The sequence below is a fragment of the Lepeophtheirus salmonis genome, chromosome 14, assembly GCF_016086655.4.
Source record: "Lepeophtheirus salmonis chromosome 14, UVic_Lsal_1.4, whole genome shotgun sequence".
NCBI classification, from domain to species: domain Eukaryota; kingdom Metazoa; phylum Arthropoda; class Copepoda; order Siphonostomatoida; family Caligidae; genus Lepeophtheirus; species Lepeophtheirus salmonis.
The window spans coordinates 1,922,127-1,939,744 of record NC_052144.2 but is presented as its reverse complement, the minus strand read 5'-3'; the positions used below and the strand labels follow the sequence as shown (position 1 = coordinate 1,939,744).

General features: G+C 34.2%; 1 protein-coding gene across 1 annotated transcript; it reads right to left on the bottom strand.

The window, feature by feature from the left end:
- Positions 1-246: 246 nt before the first annotated feature.
- On the bottom strand, positions 247-930 carry LOC121129317 (homeobox protein MSX-3-like). The gene has a single exon (XM_040725028.2). It carries the CDS (start codon positions 896-898, stop codon positions 359-361), a length of 540 nt encoding a protein of 179 aa, XP_040580962.1. The 5' UTR covers positions 899-930; the 3' UTR covers positions 247-358.
- Positions 931-17,618: the final 16,688 nt, after the last annotated feature.

The window sequence follows — 17,618 nt, the reverse complement described above, 5'->3', positions numbered from 1 at the left end:
AATTCTCGAAACATGTATGTAACACGTAAATAAATATTATTGCAAATTTTGACACATACATATGTATGTGTGTACACACCATGCTAAGGGGGGTTAAGAGGAAACGGAGGTGGGATGAGGGAGGACAGAACCCTCCTCTGGCTTTGCACGAAGCCTGGATCAAAAGTTTAACTATGTATGTTTTTGCAAAAATAATCAAATCCATCAAAAGCGTCATATGTTATTTTATATACTATGTGTATTTTATTGATCTATTAGAAGGAATATATTATATAAATATGTCTATGGATAAAGCTCTAACAAACTAGAAGTAACAGCAACTGAATGAATTTGGTTTGAGATCCTTATTCAAAAAGGATTAGAGTCCACCGTAGAGAAAGGATGTGGTGGATGAAGGAGAGAGACGCACTTTGTCTAATTCCGCCTCTTGAAGTCTCTTGGATTTGGCACGTCGGTTTTGGAACCAGATTTTAACTTGTGTTTGACTCAATGACAAAGAATCCGAGAATTCCGAGCGCTCGGCAATGGTTAAGTATTGCTTTGAGCTAAATTTCTTTTCGAGAGCCTTGAGTTGTTCCGGAGTGAAGGGCGTTCGTGGCTTGCGATCGGATTTGTGTTTTCTGAGTACGGGGAGTGGGTATGAAGCAAGAGGATTCTGATGGAGAGAGGGTGGAGAATTGGTCAGAAGTTGTGGAATATACATTTGGTGATGATGAGGGAGAAGGAAGGGTGGCCAAAATGGGGGCGTTGGAAGGGCCATGAGTGGAGGAGTTACTGCTGGAGAGGGTGTACGGCTGCCTCCATCAGAGTAGCTGGAGGAAGATGAGTTCTCATCATCATCGAGTCCAAGGATATTGCGGACACTAAAGGATAATTGCTCTTTGAGTGGTGGAGACATTCTTATTGTTGTTTGGAATATAATGATTCAAGGAGTTGTGAGGGACTCAAATGGTAAATCTTGACTGATTTATTGATAATTTTTCTCTTTAATTGTTAATTTTTGAGTGAGTGCGCAGGTCACCACCCGCTCGCCCTCAAAAACCGCGAGGAAAGAGGGCGAAAGAAAGAGTTAGTTAAAAAGAAGGCTGACCCTCATTATTCAATAGATTTCATTTATTACTCTCCCCCCTTCCCCACCTCTCCTACCAATTCTCATGAGAGTTTAGAGAATAAGAAATAAAGAAAAAGACACTTAAAAAAGTATTTTCTTGACAAGGGAGATGAATGATGATGACGAACGAACGGCCGGAATAAAACAACGAGGATGGAAAAATCTTGGGATAACAATAGCATGTCTTTAAGTACATACATCATGTTTATATCAATAGTTGTATGTTTATAGAGTTAATACATTAGTGACAGGTTGGACATCATTACTTGACATGGAGTGTAGTTAATTATAGGCTCATAAATTAAAGTGATGAGATCCCAGAGGAGGGAGAGAGGGACAGGGAAGAGTAGGCATCAAATACCGCCTATTAATGAATGATCTTCCGGGGATACCATCATTTGAACTATTAAATAGGTTTTTTGATAGTATTGGAATTCAGTATTTTTTATCGACCAAATTGAACTCATATTTCGGTCTAAACAGTGATCTCAGACCGTAGAACGACATTGAATCGTTTACAAATCGTTTGATCTCAATCTAATGGCCGACTTTCTCACACTAAATATCATAACGCCATCTAAGATTTTCAAACTGAGTCCCAAATATAGTTTTCAATGTGATTATTTATTCCTGTAAATAAGTACCTGAGCTTCACCGACTAGCAATATATTTTTTTAAAAACTCCTGTTTTATCCATTTTTAAAGATATATTTGGAAGGATCTTGTGGTCCGAATGACTTAACTCAGGCCTTAGACTGAAATTTAATCGTTTACAAATCGTAAACCGATATTTCTAGTCCCAATATATAGACCGATTTTCTCACACTAAAAAATACAACGGTATAGACCGCTCTACGATTTTTAGAAAAGACACCTGATCTAGTTCTGAACATGATTATTTATTCCAGTATATAATTGAATCATTTTAAGCAATTAAAAATATTTATAAAAACCCTTGTTTTATAATTTTTTTACTGGCCAATTTGCACTGATATTTCGGTACAACCCGTGATCTCAGACCGTAGCCTGAAATTTAAGTGTGTTCAAATTTTAGATCAATTTTTTCTGTCTCAATTTAAACCCGATTTTCTCTCCATCACCGATTTATGAGCCGTACAAATATGATTCATGCTAGACATTAAAGTACGTATGACGTTAATTTAGGTCGACCTTCATAACTTTGAATATGATGTTATCTTTTGAATCCGTCTAGACTAATTTCGAATGATTCTTATTCAAACCGACTTTTTTTTTTCTAACACCGATCTAGACCGAACTTTTCGTTAAGACTAGTCTGATCGAACTTATTTCAAGAACGGAATTAACTTTGATCGTCTAAAAGTTATATCAGTCTCAGACGACCCTTAGATTTTTAAGCCATAGACCAATTCTATTTACAAGAAGGAATGATTCTTGTAAATACAAAACGGATTTTCTACAAAAAGCAATACTCAAAAACCTCAGGTTTGACACTCTAATACGAAAACTACAAAATGTGTAGACACATTTTGACATAGACAAAAGTACACTCCACTCAAATTGTTGATGAATTGATTAATTGTTTTAAATCCATCCATAAATACTAAATGGATGAGACTTTTCATGAAGTAAATGCAGTCAACTCTCCATTGTTTTAGATTGTTGCCAGAGTGAGAGGAAGGCGGAGTGCCACTTCTTCGGTCCTTTGGGAATAGTCCCCTCCCTATGTTCTACTACTCTGAATAAATAAATTCACTAAATTAACTACCTCATTCATCATCAAAACGACATTTCTTCTTTTCTTCTTCGTCTACAAAAAGAATGAGAGTTCTAACAAAGTGTCTTCAAATTAATGAAGAAAAATTATTGACATGGTCTCCACCTACCCACTTCTCCAAAGGAATAGTTATAATAACGATAATATTAACACTAACCGAGGGTTGTAAAAAAACAACAAAAATAAATACGTACATTCTCGTCCTCTTGGATTTCAGAACGTGACCGTTATAACCGGTCCAAGACTTGATTAATTCGCTCCAAGTTCGGTCAGAACATCCCCCACTGGTTGGTCACCGTTATAACCAGTATTCAATTTGTAGGGGAGACCCCCTCCTCCAACCCCTAATAATCAGAATCCATCGCTGACCATCCCTCCTGGTTTCATTTTCCAATTTGTAACACCGAACCCATTCCCTTAGAAAATCCTAGACTCGGCTGAGAGCAATATAATTGTTGGTAGACCGTATTAATTCGGTCCAAGCTCAGTTAAAACATTCTAAGTTGCTCTGATACCGTTGTAACCAGTGCCAAAGTTGCCGTGGGATGGCGGGGATGCTATTCCACCGCCCTTCTACAATGAAAATGATCTAAATTCCCCATTATTGATAGTAAATAATCCTTTATAGGCCGTATATATTCACATATTACATTCAAATTGCAATTTAATCAACTGTATTTTTAAAAAAAATCGCAGGGGAGAACCCTCAACCCCTAATATTCAGAGTGTATCTCTGAACATACCTCCTGGCTCCTCCATTTTACAATTAGAATACTGTTGTATGATCGAACTAACTTCCTAAGAAAATATTAGAGCGGTCTGAAACCCTTATAATTCTTGTACGGTGATGTATAATACGTTCTGTTGTGCCTGTTCTATTGGTCCTTCGGACAGTTACTTAGGACTGTTGGTACTTACTTATGAGAGTCAATAGTAGAACTCCTTTACAAAGGATAAAAAAGTTAAGTAACGTAATCAAGGACTGCACTTTATACGTTTTAGGACTTATATACAGCTCTGAACTCGACCGGACCGCGTCTGAAGTGGACGAAACTGCTGCCTTCAGTCCTAAGTAACGACTGCCACTACACTGGTTATAATGGTTATAAAGGTGGATTAGCAAATATCTCAGACGTGTACACATATATATGAATATACCATTTATTCTAGAAACTTTGCCTAATATAATCTTCAAACCTTAACAGCTCTTGTAATTGAAATGAAGAATTTTTTTGGTTTGAAATGTGTTTTGCTCGTAGAAGTAAAAATTCATTGATAAATAGTATTTTGAAAGTACGAAAATAATAAGGGCTGACTAATAAAACTTTTAAACAAACCCTCAAGGTTACTCTCTGTCTTTTTTTAACTTAATCAAATGAATGTTTAATAAGGTTTTGAATATTACTGGATGTAATAGGAAAGGATGTTCACTACTCAGGAGTTGAATGATAATCAGAACAGCTCAGAAAAAGAAAATTCACTCTTCATATTACCAATTCCAAAAAACCAAACCACTAAAAAATACAAACAATCTGTATAAATAACCATAGTCCTCATTGCTCGATAATACGTTTGAGTTTTTTAAATAGGGAGAAATTATTAACTAACAAGACCATTTCGGGTTACAAACTGTTTGCTCACGAGGATTTGTACATATTTCACATCCTTACGCATTCCCTCTAGTTGTGGTAATCTCAAGTGTGTCTGCAGGCTCATATATATCTATTATTATTATTTTTTTTTTTGGGTGATGCGTTTTTGGAAACAAAATTTAAAAAAGTTAAACTTTTTTGGAAAAAAACCACAAATTAAATTTCAATTTTTTAATTATTTTTTTCAAACTATTAATAAAAAATTGAATTTTGTGGGATTTTTTTTTTAGAAATCCAAAACCATTCACAAAAAATTTCAATTTTTTTTTTGTTTTTTTGAGAAAAAAAAAGAAATCCAAAGATATTATCAAAAAAATATATATTTTTTGACAAAAAAAATCAAAAATCCACGTCAATTCACAAAAAAATTTACAAAAACATCAACTGTCCACAAAAATTAATTTTTTTGGGAAAAAAATTCCGAAATCCCTAGCTATTTTTAAAAAAAAATCAAAATTCAATTTTTAATTTTAAGTTTTCTGATGAAAAAAATCCAATAATTATTCTTTTGGAGAGATATTTGAAAAATAAAATTTTTGAAAAAAAAAAAAAAAAAAAAAAATAGAGCCATTCCACCCAACCCCAGCAGACACCCCTGAACCTCCTCATTACCTAACAGAGGTTGAAAAAACTCGGTCACAAATCAAGTCTCAACAATACAATCACACAACAAAGATATCTGTTAAAAAGGTCCATTCTCACGTAATCATTGTCGGAATCAATAGGATTTCCACTCCAGTGACCTCTCTTCTCACTTAATTAAAGCGATACGGATGTTTTCATTTGTTGTCGTCTGAGGAAGAGTCATCAATGGATACTACTAATCAAAATGATCATCCTTATCAATGATTACAATCAATTAAAAAGAGGATCATTCGTAGAGGAGGGAAAAAATTTGAGCCAAATGTCCGTTTAGCATGTATTCATATATGGACATATTTTGTTATTATTTGCTCCTGGAGTCTATTATGTTCTACAAACATATATCAAAGGGCAGATGTTTGTTTCACCCTCTCAATATAGATATAATATTAACAATATTGCTATTAAATATATAATAATGTGTTTATTTATTATTAAACTGCTATTATGATTAAGGAGAAACATTATAGTCTTTTTTACTACTCATTAGAATGACGTAAAAAGGAACACAAACTCTTAAATATTTACAGGGTGGGGATTTAAAATCCGGAACAAGTTTAGAGTCCAATAATTTGGCAAACCTAAGATCTAGTTTATCAAAGTATGCACTGTAGATTCAACAGACAAAACTGTTTAAGAAAAAATACAAAATCCTTTAGCTGTCCTCAAAATACAAACTTCGTGTAGGCATTATTACATGCCTCCGTGCCATGTGCACGCCCAAAGACGCAAATAAATACATAGATAATGATGCCAGAGAGTTTAAATGGATGTTAAGAGATCTGGTGCCATACTAATATCTTAAATTGGTGCGGTGTGTCGATATTGGGACTGGATTTATTGAGGAAAAAAGAACTTTATTTATAAGGCATAGGAAATGTGTCCTCCTATCTTTTCGGATATGAACCTCTTGGACTAAAACTTGTGGTGTGTATCGGAGAGAGAGTCCAATCAACGTGTACATAACAATGTTTACTAGTGGTGCGTCAGTCCATATACAGGACTGAAGATTGCAGTCCCCTCCAGTTGAATCTCTGTCCGGTCCATTTCAGTCCTAAAACTTATTAAGTTCCCTACTTGATGACGTCACTTAATTTAATGTATTTCTTTTATAAATCAGTTGTAGTACTGACAGTGGCAATAACCGATCCCAAGGACCGATACGACCGTTCTTAATACTCGATTGGGTTGATTCGAATAAATAAGGACTCATTCAACATTACTTTTGAATTCATGCGGGCTTCCATTATATAGACAGTGGCCCACATGGACAAATAAAGCTCAGGACTTGGATAGAGGCTGTGGTTAAAGATGAAGGTGGCTGGTTTGATTGATTGACTCCATTATAGGCCCTCATATGTAAGAGCAAAGTATTTGTGAATGCCATAATTAATTTTGGGAAATAAATTGTAAGATACATTACACTTAAATTTTCAGGATTTAAAATCCTCACCCTGTATATATATAAATATGTAATTATATATTTTTTTCGTTGGACGAAAAACGGATGTGAATTTGAGTAACCACAGAGAAAAAGAGAAACAAATCATACCAAGAGAGTAGTGAGTCCAAAGAGGATGTCCAATGTCCTCTATTGTTGTGTGAACGGAATTGTTCTATCTATAGCTTAGTCAGTTGTTCAAAATTAGAACATTTATTTTGAATGGATGTATGTATTTACATTGTACAGAATAGGGTAAATTGTTGGGTACTCAGTTCATGGCACTAATTTACTCGTATACAAATTGTACAAGGTGAAACCAAAATATGAGATGATTATTTTTAAATGAAGAACTTAGAGTTGTTCCAAGGATAATACAATACAAAATGGTACATTAAAATATGAACACTTTGAGTATTAAACTTCAACTCGATATAATTTATTAATTAACAATAGAATTTTTAACAAAATTAATACTATAAATAGATGTGTGTCTAACCTCTCTTGATAATTAATGTAGCCGTCGTTACCTTCAATGATGGCTTTCACGTGGGATGGAAGGCCTAGCACCCACTACAGATGTAGCCCTCTGTCATGGAGTCCGAGGGCTAGATGACACTGGCTTTGAGGGCCTTGGTTTTTGGATGACGGGCACTGCAGGCCTTCCCCTCCACATCCCTCAAAATGTATAGTCAAGGGGGTTGACATCAAGGCAGTAAGGGGGCCAAAAGTTTCGAAAAAGAGTTCAAAAGAACTCATAAATAGTCTTGGTCGTGTCGTTCGGGTCCAGTTTGGCCTTCCTGACAGAGGCCTTCTTCAACTCCAAAGTTTCAGAGTTGCTGACGACATAGACAGTTGCCCTAGAGATGGCCAACTGCTTGGAGTGGACAAATGGAAATTCGTTAATGACGTGCAAGTGTCATTTTCTCGACTTGTACGTAGGCTAGAGAGCTCAGGTTAGTTTTGTTTTGTATCTAATTTAATTTATCGAAATATCAATTAATTAGAATAAATCAACCTTCATTGATTATCTAATTCGTAGGTGTACATATTTCAATGGACCACCCGGTAATTGAATGTTTCTTTGATAAACAATATATTAATGGCATCATTTTTGACTATTTTAATACAAACTACTAACATAAAAGTATTCTATGGCATATTGTAAAGCTCAAATGAACACGATTATATTACTTATCAAAATATAAGAACCCAGTAATTTTAATAGAGCGAAATGAAATGAAAGAATCAATTAATAATTGGTAATTCAAATAACCAATGTTGTAATTAAATAACGCTTGTTAAAACAAAGAAATTGCAAATTTTACAATAGGCTCATACTAGTTGCAACTAGTACAGAAATTGTTATGTTCCCATGGCTTTTATCAATTGAATATTGTTCATGTACATACGTAGTAAATTCAAATTTATATCCTATAGTTCCATAAGTCAAGTCAACAGTGCTGTGTGATCCTCATTAAGAATCATATATAGGTATATAGATTTAGAAATAATCCTCTTCTTTTGTGTTAAACGAACACCCATGTTTTGCTGCTTGGTGGTCGGTAAAATCTCTCAATTAGAATTACTTTTAATCTGGCAGAATCTTTAAATAAATATAGCAAAAAAAAGTGAGATCCCCCCCGCCTCTCGTGTTTCATGTGACTCGTAGTTTAATCCATTTTTTTGTTTTGTTGAAATGTTAATTTGTAGCCATTACACTACATATGTAGTTACAAAGTTTTGCCTTTGGATTGTACAAAGTATTCTTGAACGTAATTATACAGTCATGGTCCGTGATCCATATAACATGATGAGTGCAATCAAATTAGAAGTGATCCACTGCATCTCCAGACTCATCCCCTAGTACACGGATCGACTCTGACTCCTTTTCCCTTATGAAAATCCATGTGAGACGAACTCACTACCTCCTCAATATCTTAACACCTTCAATTTATTCTCAACATCCTCCTACAATATGGTAATTAATATTCCGAATAACTTGAAAGAGTAGAGATCCTCTCGTTATACTTCAATAAAATATCATGGACGACGACAATTCGTTTACGAATAAAATCGATTATGGAGCTGTCATTCAATATTTATTGCTCAAAATGGCTGAAAACTGTGGCGAGTACCTTTCAACAGATACTAACTAGATGTGACTAGCTGATTCAACCATTTTAGTCAACAAATATTTAATGAGAGCTACATAATAAATTTTCTCCATTTTCACAAAAACCCTCACATCAATTCACTCAAACGACTCTGTGATAACAACTGGTTGTCTAAAATGGCTAAAACTTTAGTGAGTAACTGTCAATGGCTGCTAGATAGATGTGACTTGCTTTTATTGGTGGATGCTTCCATCTTCACGCTGAGGTTGGAGACTTTTCTGACCATCCTCGTTGACGATTTTAAACGTATGCTCCTGAGGGCTTTGACAATTTTTACATCCTTAATTATACATATCTTCGGAGAAGTCGTTGAAAACGTAAGATGGGAAGACGGCAATGAATTAACAGTAAAGCCCTTAAATCCAAGAGGCGGTATGTAGGGTCTAATGCTCGCTCTTATAAAAGCATGTATTAAATTGCATCCAGAGGCGAATATTCTATTATTTTTGTGTGTTTTTTTTTCATAAGTCAACTCCCTCAAGTCGGATTCATTTACAAAATAGAGGATTAGGGGACACATGAGAGGAAGGGGGACTATGCATGTAGGTATTTAGAAGTGATTGTTGTTGCTTTTAATGTATATAGAAGTCAAGCAACAATTTCCCCCACCCACAAAAAACAATAATTTTCGCTCGTGTTCAAACAAAATAAATAATACCGAGTAGTGTATTATGTTTGTAGTATGTCCCAAGACATATGTGACAGATTTTTTCTTTTCGACATTTAAGAAGAGGTCTAATTTCAAGGCTTGAAACAAGTTCAAATCCTCATCAAAATAACAGATAAATTCCATATTCATAAATAGATTAGGATATGTAATTCCATTTTGTGAGTAATTATCCAAGATTGACAGTATTTTTTTAATCATTTTGAATAATATATTCTTATAAATAAGCTCAAATTACGAGTTCTTAATTAATTTGATCTCGTTTTTTGGGGGGAGTTGTGGGCAATAGGGGGTAGTCTCTTTAATGAGAGTGAGTTGAGCAACAACATGTCAATTGGGGGGGACAAAAGCTTTTATGTGTACACAAAAACAACAAAGCAAGTCATTTCAAAAGAGGCTACAATGAGTTAATGAGTCTCATTAAATTACCTACTTCTTTATATTTTTAAGAAGCAATTTAGCATACAATGGTACTATTAAGATATTTATGTATTAACTATCAGGTTTTCTCTTTGAGTAGGAAATTTTCCTTGAGAAGAACCCCAAGAAATATCGGGATCCCATGAGTAAATATTTTAAACTTTAATTATACTTTGTTATATGTTATCCTTTTTAATCCTTTGGTCATTATTGACTCGGACACCAAAATAAATATCGGTATTCCGGTACCTTTCCATATTTTATCATTTTAAAATATATCATAAACTGAGGTAACTGAGGTTAAGAGTACTTACATGGGGCGTCCATGCTACTTTTGTTCGGGGTGGGGACTCAGTTGGAAATTCATGAAATTTTTTCTATAATATATAGTTTTTATTCCTGATTTTTTTATAAAGGACAATTTTGTTACTTAGGGTCATATATTAAAAGGACTACGTCATATTTGGCTAATTTTTGTAGGACGTAGGGAAACTGCAAGTCCCGTCTCCAATTGTATTTGCTTAGTATGGTACTTTTATTTATATAGGTTAGTACACCACATTAACACCGGTATAAAGAACAACACTGGTTTGTACGTATTTCTGAGAAATTGTCTTTGAGCCCGATCCCAGGAAACAATTTTTTAAATGATTGAATCCCAGCCCATTTTTTTATCATCACTTACAGTAGACAGATAGCTTTTTAAGTCACGTTTTTTGGAATTTAGAAACCAAATCCCGATTGCAACAAATAATTAGTGATGAAAAATGCTAATTTCTGGAGGATTATAAATTGTTAAATGAATCTTATACAATCCTCTTCACCATAATGCAACACTTTTTTCAATGGCGTGCCTTTGTCCTATTTTTCATCTTTCGATGTTTAATCCTAATAATAATAGTAAGGTATTTTCTAAAGAAACTGTCAGCAACAAGAAACAACAGAGAAATATGAGTGTCATTAAAACATTAAACAACGCAGAGCTGCAATTTTGGAGCTGTATATGAGTGTGTGGAAAAACTCTATCAAAGATATCTGAAGTGCTGGGCTGCAATCCTCAACTGTATATCGGGTGACCACGAAAGGAACATTAAAAGCTTCCACAAGTTCCAAATCCCAGCCAAAGAAGACAAAAGAATTGGATGGGGCAGTTAAGAGACCATTAAAGGCAGAAGGAGAAAAGTGGCCGTAAATGACCTTGCTCGTGAATTTAAAGCAAGGTTTAAGCCTCAATGCCTACAAATGACATTTGGTATTTTGGGTACCTCAAGGGAAAGCTTTGGGGAGTCCGATTCACATAAAAGGACCAACTGATGACTGCAAACATGACTGCTTAAGCCAACCCAGAGCCAAGTTTTGTAAATAACTCATCTGCAAAGTTTTGTACCGGGCTGAAACTGGTAATTAAGGGAAAATGGGGATATATTAATTGCTAATGAGGTGAACTTTGGTTGTATGTATTTATGACTTAAATTTCCCAAATTTGTTTTGTAATTTTTATAAAGGGTGGCATTTAAAATGGAGGAGCCACAATAATAAAAGGCAGGATTTCTTCGAACTTTCCCATGGTGTTAAATCCCAAAAACATCCTTCGAAAATGGGATCCGTGTAAAAAGAATATACATAGTTTGTACATAGATGTCTTAATAAGGTGATCTACAAGAACAAAAATCTTTTCTTTTTTTTTTTTCATAAACCAAACACTATCCTTAATGACCCTTAGCGGCTAATTGAGAGAGCAGGGCTGAACGGATAAAGCCATCAGAAAACAGGAATCAAAGAGGAGTTACATGGTTGATTAAAAATAATCAATAATAAGAGGTAACACCACAGTGAAAAGAAAACATTAGAGAGTTAAAGTGTACTTGGAACTACAACATGAAACTGACTATAAAGTTTTTCTTAAAAGGAATGTATTTTAAAAAGTTTGTGAAAAAGACTATTTTGACATTAAGTATAAAATTCAGCAAAAAAAAACTATGAATATATAAACAGCTGAGTGTAGAAATGAAATAATTCATCCTTGTCCCAATTCATTTCAATTAAAAATGAATATAATTATTAGGTTAACTAAAGTGTTCTAAGCGTTTTTCGTTAGATGTCTTTATTGAGTTATATCTCACGATTAATGCATTGCATTAAAAAAAGGATAAAGAATGCTGAAAGGTTAAGAGTACACCTAAAAAAAGTTCATTTACAGTTTTGTGTTTGGTAAGGCAGTTGTGGGTTAGAGCGTTCCAAAATGGAAGTAAAAAAAGAGAGAAATTGACAGATTCTTCAGCATCACAACGACTAAGGGTAAAAGTGGTGCAAGCGGCCATTTGTTATATTTTTTTTACTGTTTATGGATCCAATACTTAATCGAATGCAACAGGAAAACGGGGGTTCCAACGATTCCGTTCTGGTAACATGGACGTCGAAGGTGAGACACGCTATTGTAGGCCAATCTTTGACTATTTTCTGAGCACTTATTTCATTGGCCAGCACTGAAAATTAGCAATAAAACTGTTTGAACCCATTTGCACCAGGCTGGTCCTAACTATGTGAATTTTATAGTCAAAATAATGCAACAAAAAGAAAGCTAAGAACTTTTACTTCCCCTATTATTACAATCAAAATTTTACAGCGCTAAATAAATTTTTAGACCCTTATTTTCAATACTTTAAGTTAAAAATGTTTATAATTTTTTTTTTATATAAGTAATATCTCTATATTTGATATTAGTTTCAAAGGCTCAGTTTTGTGTTCTAGTATCACATATCTCTCTAATTGATTTTATGATATGTCTCCCAATTTGTAGCTTAACGAATTAAGAAATTCATTAACACATTAAAATGTGTACATATATTAATACAATTAAAAAATAATAGTACTCAAATGTACTACTTTCAAAGAGGGGCATGCTCAATGAATGATTTGAATAAAGTTATTTATACTTAATATATAAATATGTATGGTTTAATGACACTTGGGAAATTGATTTCCCTCAAACTCAAAGGAGCCGATGTCTTCTTCCTCTTCCGTCATTCCTTTAACAAGGTCTGCCATTCATTCGCTATTTGTGTATTATAATGATTTTATTGAAGTGGAATCCATCCATCACCACATTCCATATGAATGTACATTCCATTAACCCATTACAATTATTATTCTTTCTGATTTGCCTTTATTTAAAGGGCTCTCGGGAACAATAATCTAATATCCCTTGTTGACAGCTACATAGTTTACACACAAAATCCACAAAGTGTTTTCGTGGAATCGAACAAAATTTTCACAAGTGCAATATCCTCAGGCAGTCTCGTAAATACTAACTTTGGCTGTACTTGTTTGCAGTCCGAGATTGGTCTAAAAAGACTACTTTTCCTTCAGTTTGGTCCTAATAAAATGTGTTAGTCCATGGACCGGTCCTTATTGGTCTTCTATGATAAATACTGAATGGAAATTTGAAACTTAAACACTTGGAAAAAAAAAAAAAATAAGATGCAATTCTTTGATTATACAATTAACAAAAATCTTGATTAATCTTTTTTCTGATACATAGTTAATTTCAAATTGATTTATTCTAATTGGCCGTCATAAGCCTCACAGAGGGTGACAAACATCTTGCTAAAAGAGTTGAAAGTATTATAAAGAAGTTTGGATCTATGGTTGCTCACTCCTCGTCCACAGATACCTTTATGGCTTCAACGTTCGGTTGATGGATGATACATGCCCTCCTCTGGATTCGCTGTCAGAAAGAAACCCGAGGAGATTGACATCCTGACTGTATGCTCGCCACATTATCTAGTCCCAGAAAGTGATGTTGTTAGTTAAGAGGTCTGATTAATTTCGGGTGTGTGAGTGGAGGCCCATCTTCTTGAAAGACAAAGTCGCAATTGGGGAAATTTTCCTGGGCCCAGGGAAGCAGGTTGGCCTTGAAAACGTCGATGTTCATGGCTGCTATGGGCAGAGTCATGGTTAGGAACTTTTTGATGCCCTCCTTGAGAGCATCCTAAATTAATTATGGTTTTTTTTGCCTGAGTCCTCCCTCCTATCTATGGTACCCTTGAATTTTAGTCTCTTCTTAACATTGTAGATGGTCTTACGAGTAATTCCTGTCCGCCTGGGCATCTCTGTTGGAGTGTGATCTCCACGAAGAAGAGTTGATGTCCTAGGCCTTGAATCTTGCTGCGATGACATTTCTCGTCCGATTTAAAAAAAAAAAAAAAAAAAAGATCAAGTGCTTGCTATATACAGCTACCTATGCAATCAAGGACAGTTCTAATTTCCTCACACATATTTTCTCAAATCAATATATTACTCATGTGTAAGTTTCACCCGGTACAATTGCTAGAATGACATAGATACGAACTATGTCAATTGTGCTATCGAATTTTATCATAGCTTCTTCCAAAGAGACAAGATACCTGGAGTTTAAATTAGGAGGCTTAAAATGACCATATTTTGGATAGGGAATCAAAATATGATACGGGTATATGGAAATGGAACCATCTGGAAAAAAATAATACGAAAATACGCTATGGACTAAAGTGAAATTAAGAACGTATCAAATCTACAAATATTGTATTTTGGCAATCAAATTGTACCTCTTATCGTATAGGTCTCTTATATATCGGTTGAATCTCTCCAAATTTTCAATAATAAAAATTAGTAAAACATCACTCTCTGTCCTGGATTCTGTGTGTCAGGCTAAGAAAGCTCGGGAAAAAAAACCCACTTTGAATGAGTGGTGAGCTATCTCGCAACAGCTGGTAACCTGTTACCAATCTCAGCAGTATCGTAGAGCCGTAGAATAGAATACATGTTAACAAATACAATAGACATAAAAGCTCAAATATAGTGGCAGTGGTTATCGGCCACATACAGCTTATACCAATTTTTGAGGATTTTTAATATGCTGCATAATTATGATTTTTTTAAATAATAATACAGTTAGAAACTCATGGTGAACCTCTACCGACGGATACCGGATTGAGTTCCCGTGTGGTGGGGTTTATCTTGGAGCAAAAAAAAGGAGAGATGGATCATCCGTTTTTAGAGCTTAAGTATATGATTTTTATTTTGTAATACTCGTCGAATATCTTTTCCACCTGAGTTGACGAACGATTCGTCACTGATAAATAGAAGGGTGAATTTACTATCTGAAAAAAGGACATGGCAGTGGAGATATAAAGGCATACGGAATCACTGTCTAAAAAAATGTTGCAAAGGCAAGATACAGAACCACACAACTCTTGCAAAGCTGCCCAGCTCTGTTCAATCATAGCCAGGAGTGGTGGATTCGACTAAAAAGGAAATTAACTAAATATATTATGGAATCAAAACTATTAGGTACATATGAATTTTCAAAATAATTTTTGCCAATTTAACTTTTCTTTAAAAAAAAGGGTAATTTGTCTCTTGTTACTTTTCTAAAATTATATTTGTCAAATTTCTTTATATCTTTTCATAAATCTTTATCAAATAATGAAGATAATGAATAATTTTTTTCCCCTGAGTGTCAATGAAATACTTTATAGCAGTTTAGTTGATACTTAAACCCAATATGAGAGATTCTTCAATAGATACCACCTCCTTGTTAATGGAGCCACCATCAAATGTTCTTTTTTTGTGAAGCATTGTTATTATTGATAATTAATTAATTAACAATGCTAGATGATATGTTTTTGTTTTGTACAAAAAAAAAAAAAAAAATAGAGTAATTTATACTTAATTGAGACATTTTTTGTAAGAAAAAAAAATCTTTACATTGTGTGAGGTTTTATTATTTGCGTGAAGGAGTTTTTGTACCTGCAACAAAAGGTTATTGAAAAAATTACCCGGTCAATGTCTTGAGGACAAGTTAATTTGTAAAGGTATTATGATTTGAAAAACGATTTGTTGTATTTATTTATTGATATGATGAAGGGGGAAATTTTTGAGGCGGACTATTTAAGTTAGGGCGGTTTGTTGTTCAATTTTACTCGAATTTCGATTATAGGTAGTGTAGAAAAATTGTCATGTGGGAAATAAATAATCTAGTCAAAGATTCACCGTTATACATAGTCATCTTTAGTTTGTAAAATCTTGGTCAAAGTTTGAAACTAGGCAAAAGTGAAGTATTAAGTTAATTAATACTAAAATAAAACATACTTCGTTATTTTAAATAAAATGACTTTGATTGACAGTTTTCGAATGTATAAAAAATATTACGTATATATATTTTTATAATTTATGGAATTACAATAGAATTTAAAGAAAATTAAAGGGTCTGAGCTCTCTAAATCATTAATGTAGCCGTCCTTCAAGGCTATGATAGCTTCTAGGCGGCCGAAGGCCTGGCATTTGTTGCAGTTGTAGTCCTCTGTCATGGCGTCTCAGTGCTGGCTGACGGTGGCTTTGAGGGAATCAGTGTTTGGGTGACGGACACTACTATCCTTCCCTTCAACATGCACCTAAAAGGCTTGTAGAGGGGCCACAATTATCAGAAAAGAGTTCAAAAGAGTCTTGTAACGGAAGTAATCGGTTTTTTCATTGCTGGTGTAAAAAGTGGCCTCTTTATCCTCACAAGACTCTTTCCACAGACTTTTTAATAGTTATCTGGACAGTCTGTTGTGAAACCACGAGATCTCTTGCAGAGTCCTCATGGACTTGAGGGGATTCACCTGGGTTGTTTTGTGTAACTCCTCCAGATTCTGTTTGCTTTTTTTAACAGAGATCTTCTTTCTTTCCAACGTTTCGGACTTGCTGTCAGCATAGACTGTGGTCCTAGAAACGCCCAACTGCTTGGAGTCCGCGAATTGAAATTCGTTGATCACGTTCAAAGGTCACTTTCTGGACTTGAAATTATATATATTTTATTCCCTAGGCGAGATCGGCTATCAACATTAGACATCTAGAGTTCAGGAGAATGATTTCTTTCGAGTACGTTGTCCATTGAGCTACGTCACTCCATTTCCATCTTAGCAATTAATTCAAGTCTTTGTAGTTTTAATTTGAGTCCATCACTAACGAGATAGACGTAGTTTTAAGGAAGATACCCCACCCTTTCAGGTGGGAAATGTTTGTGAATGCCCCTTGGGTTATTTGATTACCGCATGACAACTTTTCCGTATTACTCCAATGGAAATTCGAACAGTGCTCAAAAAACAACCGTCCTAATGTACATCAATAATGGGTAATGGGTAGAAGAGACTTATTCCTAAGAAAATATGAACAATAATAACAACAGCTAAATATGTGGAATTAATAACAATATTAATAATAATAAACCTATATTATTCAGCTCAATTAACCCGACATAGTAGTGAAAGAAAAAATACGAAGGAAAACAGGTTCTTTTGTTGTTGTTGTTGTTGAAAGGGCATTTTAATAAATGTTTTATTTGACTAAATTATATATAGGCTATTTATAGTGTAGTCATCGTTTTAATTACTTTATTTCCTCAATTAAATTTACATTTAATTAAATCAATTATATCAAACAAAATGGTTTTATGAGGGATTGAATTTTGTACATGGTGTCCGTCATTACAAAAGAGGCTCAAATATTTTTAAAAATTGTACAAAAATGAATATGGAACACATTCGTAACCCTTGGCATTGGTGTATGAAAGGGGTGAGCTGGAGGGGCTGCAGCCATCTCCCTCCCAAAAAAAAAAAAAAAAAAAAAAATTGTTCGTCATTCGGGCAAATTATACAGTATAGTAAATTTTTTAATGTTTTGTGAATAGCTATGGATTAAAAAAAAAAATTCACTAAAATTTTATTGTTG

Excerpts from the sequence above, each read along its gene's own strand:
- LOC121129317 (XM_040725028.2), bottom strand. The coding sequence starts at position 898 with ATGTCTCCACCACTCAAAGAGCAATTATCCTTTAGTGTCCGCAATATC.